This window comes from Babylonia areolata, chromosome 29 (genome assembly GCF_041734735.1).
Source record: "Babylonia areolata isolate BAREFJ2019XMU chromosome 29, ASM4173473v1, whole genome shotgun sequence".
NCBI classification, from domain to species: Eukaryota; Metazoa; Mollusca; class Gastropoda; order Neogastropoda; family Buccinidae; genus Babylonia; species Babylonia areolata.
Genome location: NC_134904.1, coordinates 8,580,459 through 8,590,689, shown reverse-complemented (window position 1 = coordinate 8,590,689; position 10,231 = coordinate 8,580,459). Strand labels below are relative to the sequence as shown.

Sequence of the window (10,231 nt, the reverse complement as noted above, 5' to 3'; positions counted from 1 at the left end):
CTTCCCTGATGACGAGGAAGACGCCATTGTTCTTGTCCCCTTTCGGTTTCTGAAATGACGAAAAGAACGAGAGTCTGAGATTTCATCATTGGATTGCAAAATATTTGCAATACAATACTACAGTATCAGTTATCATTATGTATCTTAGTATTATCTTGTTTTATCGATTGAAATGCATTTTTTTTAAAAGATAAACCAAAAAAATGAACCGGAAATGGATCCCATGGAACAACACGCACATTCTTGTCGCGAAGGCCATGGCTTCCAGTCTGTTGTTATGGATTAATGATCATATTTATTTTTGAAAATGCTTCATAGTACATAGTGATGGGCTGGTGTACGGCTTGAAAGAAACGACTCACGGCATTTGTAAGTGATATATTTATGATTTGTGTTTGCGTATTCAATGAAAATTGAGTAGTGCCGTTTAACACATGAGCATCACCCGATGGCGTCATAATCACTAGGAAGCTGAGGAAGTCGGAAAGAAACTAGAAAAGCCAGCAGTGATGAAATCCAGCTCACAGACTGTTGTGAGCGCATCAGCCGCTGTGGGTCTTATGTCAAAGCGTTCTACATATTCTTGAATTATGTTTTTTTTATGTTTATATTACATTGCTTTTTTTCCACAGCATTGTTTACAGTTGAAAAACAAAGAACCAAGAACATGGAAATGCATAAACAACAGTAACAGCAGCAACAGTTCAGTTCACTTTTGTTCAGTTTGATATGAAGTCGTCACTGCATTCAGACAAATCTATACACACTATAACACATATGCTAAGCAGATGTATAACTATGAATGAATAAATGTATGAAAATAGGTACATAAGTAAACAAGTAGATGAATGAATATATAAATGAATAAGTAAACAAATAAATCAAATAATTTGATGATAAATAAAACAATTATAAATGAACAACAACAACAACAACAACAACAACAACAACAACAACAACAACAACAACAACAACAACAACAACAACAACAACAACAACAACAACAACAACAACACACACACACACACACACACACACACACACACACACACACACACACACACAACTTAGCTTTGAAACTTTTTCATTATCCACTGAAAATAAAACTAGGAATTGAGACAATAAAATAAAAGATGACTGCTGAGTCTATTAAGAAAAACACACACACACACAAAATCAAGCAAAGAACAAAAAAACCCACACCTACAAACAAAGAAAGTTAAAACCACGGTTGTAAAACAAGACTCAAATTTGACAAGAGGCATCTGTTTCATACCATAAGTCTGTCTTTCAGGATTGTGTAAGTGTGTTGGAAAACTTGGCAGCTTTTGTGGCCAGCTAACACAGTCCCTGAAAACAGGTCCATGGTCTGAAATGTTGGACACATATCAAAAGTGAGTCTTATTTATCAACCAACACTTTTTATAAACATTCCCCATTTTGTAGAGAATCAGGTGCCAAGGACATCAACATTGAATATTACATTGATCATTATTTATACAGAAATTACAACGAGCATCTCTTAAGTCTAACACTAACAGACAGAGAACATACAAACTTTTTTGTAACAAAGAGAATATATTAATGTTTTTCATTAACAATATACTGACTTGTGTCAGTTTTGATGAAGGCACCCCAAATTTCTCACAGAAAAATATGTTGTGCCTGTTTGAAGGCTTGAGCAATACTTTACACAATATTGCCTTCAAGAAAATACAATAATTGAATAAATTAAGGAGAAAAAATATAAGCATTAGTTAAAGAACATCTTAGAGTGTGTTTTTGGTGGTTTAAAGAATTGTGAAAATGCATTTGCATATATTATTTTAAGATGATGAACTGGTATCATAGTTTTTGAGAAGGCCTTTGAGACATAATCTTTTATGTAACAGAAATCCCAAGATAGCTAGAAATTTCTCCCCCTTCTCTTAGATCTTTAATGATTCTCTGGACACTAGTCATTTGGATGAGACAATAAACCAAGGTCCCATATTTGTAGCTTGCACTTAACTCACCAAGGGCAACAACAGAGTTGTCCCTGGCAAAAATTGATGGTTCTTCTTCTTCTTCTTCTGCTTTCGTGGGCTGCAACTCCCACATACACTCGTATGCACACGAGTGGGCTTTTACGTGCATGACCGTTTTTACCCCGCCATGTAGGCAGCCATGCTCCGTTTTCGGGGGTGTGCATGCTGGGTATGTACTTGTTTCCATAACCCACCGAACGCTGACATGGATTACAGGATCTTTAACGTGCGTATTTGATCTTCTGCATGCGTTTACACACGAAGGGGGTTCAGGCACTAGCAGGTCTGCACATATGTTGAACTGGGAGATCATAAAAATCTCTACCCTTTACCCACCAGGTGCCGTCACCGTGATTCGAACCCGGGACCCTCAGATTGAAAGTCCAACGCTTTAACCACTTGGCTATTGCGCCCGTCAAAAATTGATAGTAAAATCCACTCCAACATGTTGTTGGGTTTGGTTTTTTGTTTGTTTCTGTTTTGTTTTGTTTTTTATTTTTGTGTGTATGTGTGTTCATGCTACTGAATCCTGACTAAATGACATGGGAAATGAGTGGTGAGTGCCATAAAGCAGTTGTCAGTTGGCACTACCCAGGTAGGCAGCTTGTTGTGAAAATGACTCCATGTTATTGAAACACTTGGTCTCTGACTCAGGACGGATGTTACATGGAAGTATCAATAACACTGTAATACTGATAACAGTAATGATAATAGTAAGTAATGGTGATAATAAAAATGATAAGAATAACAGTAGTGATAATAATGATGATAATGATCATAATGATGATAATCATTGATGATCATATTGATAATGATAATAATGATGATGGAATGTGAGGGTTAGAAGCTATAGAAGAGATGATGAGCCAACATGCTGTGGGGACGGTGTGTGGGCAGGGTGAGGCACCAGAAGGGGAGAGCAGCGCGGGAAGGAGTCATGGAGGCCGCTGTTCACAAGCGCAATTTGGAGAGCTCCATTCTCTTTATGCAGCAAGAGCACGCTGCCACCTTGAAGGCACTGCATGAAGAGATTCACAAACTGCAGAAAAAATGCACAGGTAGGATGTACATACATAGTAGGGCTCAGTCAGGGTGTGACTGTTTTTGTTTGTTTTGTTTTTTTAATGAGAAAAGGTACCAGCATACAGGTGCATGAAAACATGCGTGTGCAAGCATGCACACACAAACATGAGCACATACCCATGCACATATATGTACACAGACACACACAGACACAGACACACAAACACACATATGCGCACACAAATGGGCTTACAGGCACACACCCCTCCCTCCCAAATATGTATGTTTACACGCACACATACACACACAGAGAGACAGTATAAAGCAATAAAAACATGTTTTAAATCAAACTTTGGATTTCTCAATGTACCCTCTACCTAGAAGAATATGTCAAATCAAAATTTGCCATTTCTGGTGCAAATTGATTTTTCCAGTGTGTCATATCTTACCACACTAGTTTCTCCCATGCAGTATACATTGAACTGTAAAAAAAAAAAAAATTAACAAAAAATAAGTTGGTCCATTTCCTAATCACCATCTTTACCTTTTCTCAGGGCTCTTTCATTGATGAACAATGGTGACATGAGTATGAGTGTGGCATCAGTTTTACTCTACATCCTGCTTTCATGTACCTTTCGATTGTGTCAATAATTCTGTTGAACACAAGTAATATTTTCCCAACAGGAAGAATGGAAACTGACATCCTTATGTGGTTTGTCAGTCTTATCTCAGTGATGTGACAGCCTCTCTCCGACCAGCATGATGGTCTGTAGCAATAAAAGGATAAGTATATCAATAAAGAATAGTTTTCAGATCTCACAGTCGTGCAGATCTATTTAAAGGATCCTGGGCAGTCTTTTATGCTTGAAAACTTATTTCATTCTTTTTTTCTTTGAAATAATCAGTTTATCTCTTTTCTAGAGCTAATATTTAGGTTGTGGTTTGTTTTGGTGTTGTTTTTTTGTTTTGTTTTTTTGTTGATGGTGAAGAATGTGTGGGTTATAAACAATGTTGCTTACCATTGCTGTCATTGTGTGTGGGGATTTCAGATCTGACATTTCAGCTGACGATGCATGGAATCAGTGTGGTTTATTATTGCTGTCATTGTGTGTGGTGATTTCAGATCTGACGTTTCAGCTGACGATGCATGGGTTCAGTGTGGAGGATGAAGGTGAGTCATGCCAGAGGTCAGGTGGACTGCTGGTAATTCCTCTGACTAGGAAACCAGTGTCCACAGGTTTGTTGCACATTGAAGTGAAGTAACAAATAAAAAAAAAGACAACAAAAATAGACTGTGAAAAAAAAAAAAAATTACAAACGGAACACCTCAAATAATTAATCTTTTATGAATAGATAGACAGACAGGGTTTGGTGTGTTGAAAGTGGGGTGGTTATATACTACAGGTCCTGTGACAGGTATAGTGTGTTGAAAGTGGGGTGGTTATACACTACAGGTCCTGTGACAGGTATGGTGTGTTGAAAGTGGGGTGGTTATAATACACTACAGTTCCTGTGACAGGTATAGTGTGTTGAAAGTGGGGTGGTTATACACTACAGGTCCTGTGACAGGTATGGTGTGATGAAAGTGGGATGGTTATATACTACAGGTCCTGTGACAGGGTTTGGTGTGTTGAAAGTGGGGTGGTTATATACTACAGGTCCTGTGACAGGGTGTGATGTGATAAAAGTGGGGTGGTTATATACTACAGGTCCTGTGACAGGTATGGTGTGTTGAAAGTGGGGTGGTTATACACTACAAGTCCTGTGAGAGGGTGTGATGTGATAAAAATGGGGTGCCTCCACAGTGACAGGTGTGGTGTGGTGAAAGTGGGGTGTCCAATGACAGGTGTGGTGAAAGTGGGGAGGCCACACAATGACAGGTGTGATGAAAGTGGGATGGCCACACAATGACAGGTGTGATGAAAGTGGGATGGCCACACAATGACGGGCGTGATGAAAGTGGGGAGGCCACACAGTGACAGGTGTGATGATAGTGGGATGGCCACACAGTGATAGATATGATGAAAGTGGGGTGACCAGTGACAGGTGTGATGAAAGTGGGGTGACCAGTGACAGGTGTGATGAAAGTGGGGTGACCAGTGACAGGTGTGATGATAGTGGGTTGGCCACACAGTTACAGGTGTGATGAAAGTGAGATGGCCACACAGTGACAGGTGTGATGAAAGTGGGATGGCCACACAGTGACATGTGTGATGAAAGTGGGATGGCCACACAGTGACATGTGTGATGAAAGTGGGATGGCCATACATTGACAGGTGTGATAAAGTAGGATGGCCACACAGTGACAGGTGTGATGAAAGTGGGATGGCCACACAGTGACAGGTGTGATAAAGTAGGATGGCCACACAGTGACCAGTGTGACAAAGTGGGATGGCCACACAGTGACAGGTGTGATGAAAGTGGGATGGCCACATAGTGACAGGTGTGATGAAAGTTGGGTGGCCACACAGTGACAGGTGTGATGATAGTGGGATGGCCACACAGTGACAGGTGTGATAAAGTGGTGTGACCAGTGACAGGTGTGATAAAAGTGGGGTGACCAGTGACAGGTATGATGAAAGTGGGATGGCCACATAGTGACAGGTGTGATGAAAGTTGGGTGGCCACACAGTGACAGGTGTGATGATAGTGGGATGGCCACACAGTGACAGGTGTGATGAAAGTGGGGTGACCAGTGACAGGTGTGATGAAAGTGGGATGGCCACATAGTGACAGGTGTGATGAAAGTTGGGTGGCCACACAGTGACAGGTGTGATGATAGTGGGATGGCCACACAGTGACAGGTGTGATAAAGTGGTGTGACCAGTGACAGGTGTGATAAAAGTGGGGTGACCAGTGACAGGTGTGATGAAAGTGGGATGGCCACACAGTGACAGGTGTGATGAAAGTGGGGTGGCAAGTGACAGGTGTGATGAATTTGGGGTGGCCACTCAGTGACACGTGTGATGAAAGTGAGATGGCCACACAGTGACAGGTGTGATGAAAGTGAGATGGCCACACAGTGATAGATGTGATGAAAGTAGGGTGGCCAGTGACAGGTGTCTTGAAAGTGGGGTGACCAGTGACAGGTGTGATAAAAGTGAGATGGCCACACAGTGACAGGTGTGATAAAAGTGAGATGGCCACACAGGGATAGATGTGATGATAGTGGGGTGGCCAGTGACAGATGTGATGAAAGTGGGGTGACTAGTGACAGGTGTGATGAAAGTGAGATGGCCACACATGGATAGATGTGATGATAGTGGGGTGGCCAGTGACAGATGTGATGAAAGTGGGGTGACTAGTGACAGGTGTGATGAAAGTGAGATGGCCACACAGTCACAGGTGGTGATGATAGTGGGGTGGCCACACAGTGACAGGTGTGATGATAGTGGGATGGCCACACAGTCACAGGTGGTGATGAAAGTGAGATGGCCACACAGTGACAGGTGTGATGATAGTGGGATGGCCACACAGTCACAGGTGGTGATGATAGTGGGATGGCCACACAGTGACAGGTGGGATGATAGTGGGATGGCCACACAGTCACAGGTGGTGATGATAGTGGGGTGGCCACACAGTGACAGGTGTGATGAAAGTGGGATGGCCACACAGTGACAGGTGTGATGAAAGTGAGATGGCCACACAGTGACAGGTGTGATGAAAGTGAGATGGCCACACAGTGACAGGTGTGATGAAAGTGGGGTGACCAGTGACAGGTGTGATGAAAGAGGGATGGCTACACAGTGACATGTGTGATGAAAGTGAGATGGCCACACAGTGACAGGTGTGATGAAAGTGGCGTGACCAGTGACAGGTGTGATGAAAGTGGGGTGACTAGTGACAGGTGTGATGAAAGTGGGATGGCCACACAGTGACAGGTGTGATGAAAGTGAGATGGCCACACAGTGACAGGTGTGATGAAAGTGGGGTGACCATTGACAGGTGTGATGAAAGTAGGATGACCAGTGACAGGTGTGATGATAGTGGGATGGCCACACAGTGACAGGTGTGATGAAAGTGGGATGGCCACACAGTGACAGGTGTGATGATAGTGGGGTGTCCACACAGTGACAAGTGTGATGAAAGTGGGAAGGCCACACAGTGACAGGTGTGATGAAATTGGAGTGTCCACCCATTGACAGGTGTGATGTGCTGGGTGCAGGGGAGGCAGCGGACAGCCAGCTGCAGCAGGTCCAGCAGGAGCTGCGGGAGGCCCAGAGCCTGGAGGACCGCCTGCAGACCCAGCTGGGCGAGGAGGCGGAGAGACTGCGACAGCTGGAGGCAGAGCTGAGGACGGAGAAGAAGCGGCACGGGGACGAGATGCGACAGGCGGCGCAGAGCATCAGCAGCCTGCGGGCAGAGGTGGAGGCTAAGTCCAACAACATCGCCTTCCTCACTACCGAGCTGCACCGACTCAAGGTGCGGCAGAAGGCCGGCGCTGGTGGCGGTGACAGAGTGGTGGTGGACGCGGGGCCTACCATCGTGCGCCGCACGCAACCGCAGTACGGCCACCTGCCGGCGCCCCCTAGGGACATGCTGACCAACTCGGCCCGCATGCGACACCGAGGGTCGTCACGCCCTCTGCCTGGCCCCGGGGTGCGTCGCAGCGTGGGGGTGGCGCCCTCTGTCAGCTCAACAGGGGTGGGCGGGGGGGAGGCCGAGGCTCTGGCTCGCTCCCTCAGGGTCACCTCTGCCTCCGCTCGCAGCAGTGGCTCCGAGTCCCCTGTGGACATCTCCCCCTTTGTGCACAGAGACACAGCCCCCAGTGTGGTGGAGGTGAAGAAGCCCGCCCCCCTGCCCCCCATCGCCCCCTCCTCCCACCCAGGGCTGGGGGAGCGGGACCCCCACCTGGACAAGACCGACCTGCAGCACGTGGCTATGGCCAAGAGAGGCCGGAGGGCTGTGTCCCGGCCACGATCCTCCCCCACCCCAGAAGTGGCCACTCTGGCTGTTGAGCCCGTCAGTGACACCAACTGGAAGAGACCTTCGCAGTCACACAGTTCTGAGTACAACTAGCATTCTTGGAGGCAAACCACTTTCACAGTCACACAGGTCTGAGTACAACTAGCATCCTTGGAGACAAACCACCTTCACAGTCACACAGGTCTGAGTACAACTAGCATCCTTGAGGACAAACCACCTTCACAGTCACACAGGTCTGAGTACAAATAGCTTCCTTGAGGACAAACCACCTTCACAGTCACACAGGTCTGAGTACAACTAGCTTCCTTGAGGACAAACCACTTTCACAGTCACACAGTTCTGAGTACAACTAGCTTCCTTGGAGACAAACCACCTTCACATTCACACAGTTCTGAGTACAACTAGCATCCTTGAGGACAAACCACCTTCACATTCACACAGGTCTGAGTACAACTAGCATCCTTGGAGACAAACCACCTTCACATTCACACAGTTCTGAGTACAACTAGCTTCCTTGGAGACAAACCACCTTCACATTCACACAGTTCTGAGAACAACTAGCTTCCTTGGAGACAAACCACCTTCACATTCACACAGTTCTGAGTACAACTAGCTTCCTTGGAGACAAACCACCTTCACATTCACACAGTTCTGAGTACAACTAGCTTCCTTGAGGACAAACCACCATTACAGTCACACAGTTCTGAGTACAACTAGCATTCTTGGAGACAAACCACTTTCACAGTCACACAGTTCTGAGTACAACTAGCTTCCTTGAGGACAAACCACTTTCACAGTCACACAGTTCTGAGTACAACTAGCATCCTTGAGGACAAACCACCTTCACATTCACACAGTTCTGAGTACAACTAGCATCCTTGAGGACAAACCACCTTCACATTCACACAGGTCTGAGTACAACTAGCATCCTTGGAGACAAACCACCTTCACATTCACACAGTTCTGAGTACAACTAGCTTCCTTGGAGACAAACCACTTTCACAGTCACACAGGTTTGAGTACAACTAGCTTCCTTGAGGACAAACCACCTTCACATTCACACAGGTCTGAGTACAACTAGCATCCTTGGAGACAAACCACCTTCACATTCACACAGGTCTGAATACAACTAGCTTCCTTGGAGACAAACCACCTTCACATTCATACAGTTCTGAATACAACTAGCTTCCTTGGAGACAAACCACCTTCACATTCATACAGTTCTGAGTACAACTAGCTTCCTTGAGGACAAACCACCGTCACAGTCACAACTAACATCCGTGGACACAGTCACAGTGGACACTAGGTTTTATCATCAGAACATTTTGAAAGGTTCTCAATTTCCTAAACAGTGTGCTTTCAGTAAGATCAGTGCTCTGTTGCATTCATCATCCTTTAATTTAGTTACTCTTCCTTTCAGTTTCAGTTTTAGTGTCTCAACACTTTCCTCCATAGGAAACATCCCCAGAGGCTGTGTGCTCCAGATGAGGCTGTTGTGATATGTTCAGGAAATTGTGAATGTTTTGTTTGTGTTTTTTTTTTTAAACTTCCTTGAATTTTGGTTATCACAGTCCTAAAGCATGGAATCCAGTTGAATTTAGGAGCTGTCACTATTATACTGATCTCAGTTTTAGATTTTCAGAATACGGTTGTGGTAAAAAAAAAAATTTTTTTGTTTCAATCACTGTGCTTAGAGATGTCGAATACAATGATAATCTTGGTGTACCATTTCCTCACAGATATATACACCATACATATTTCTTGCACTTGCCCTGGAAGTCAGGATTTCTTTTGAAACACATGTATGCTACATATATGTATAAATCTTCATTTTAAGGATTTGTAAAAAAAAAATATATATATATGTGACCAAGCGCGCTATGCTTGCTCCAACACTATTCACGCACAAGCCACAGCAGACGACAGTTTTCCCTCATAACCCGCGCACAGAATGTGTGACGTCACTCCGCTTACATCATTTTGTCCTCCTCGCCAGACACCTGCTCACAGCTCGCCCAATGTCGCATCCCGGTACGTCATTGGCTGAGAGCAAACTTGTGTTTCTGTTCCACAGTATTTAATTAATAGCTCTTTTGTTAGATCAGTAAACTACTAGTATTATATCTAAGCCACTGATTCTCTATCTTGTTTGTTATTCAGGTATTATCTTTCACACTAATATCAGTTGTACTGCTACAGTGTGCTCAGTACTCTAAGATGTGTGTAGTATTCTGCTGTTGTGATTTCAAGATAGT

At 44.4% G+C, this 10,231-nt stretch overlaps 1 protein-coding gene across 2 annotated transcripts; it reads left to right on the top strand.

The window, feature by feature from the left end:
- The first annotated feature begins 232 nt into the window (after positions 1-232).
- LOC143302304 (coiled-coil domain-containing protein 92-like) lies at positions 233-9,845 on the top strand. 2 transcript variants are annotated; one of them, XM_076616912.1, is made up of 5 exons: positions 233-369; positions 2,925-3,085; positions 4,174-4,221; positions 7,216-8,105; positions 8,210-9,845. In XM_076616912.1, exons 2-4 carry the CDS (start codon positions 2,965-2,967, stop codon positions 8,067-8,069), a joined length of 1,023 nt encoding a protein of 340 aa, XP_076473027.1. In that variant the 5' UTR covers positions 233-369; positions 2,925-2,964; the 3' UTR covers positions 8,070-8,105; positions 8,210-9,845. The 2 variants fall into 2 exon arrangements, with proteins under 2 accessions (XP_076473027.1, XP_076473026.1); XM_076616911.1 differs by having other exon boundaries at positions 7,216-9,845.
- The last annotated feature ends 386 nt before the right edge of the window (positions 9,846-10,231 follow it).

What these genes read in the sequence shown, in the direction of transcription:
- LOC143302304 (XM_076616912.1), top strand. Translation starts at nt 2,965, where the DNA reads ATGGAGGCCGCTGTTCACAAGCGCAATTTGGAGAGCTCCATTCTCTTT. An exon ending in ACTGCAGAAAAAATGCACAG is followed by an intron (nt 3,086 to 4,173) that starts GTAGGATGTACA and finishes TGGTGATTTCAG; the next exon opens with ATCTGACGTTTCAGCTGACG. An exon ending in GTTCAGTGTGGAGGATGAAG is followed by an intron (nt 4,222 to 7,215) that starts GTGAGTCATGCC and finishes TGCTGGGTGCAG; the next exon opens with GGGAGGCAGCGGACAGCCAG.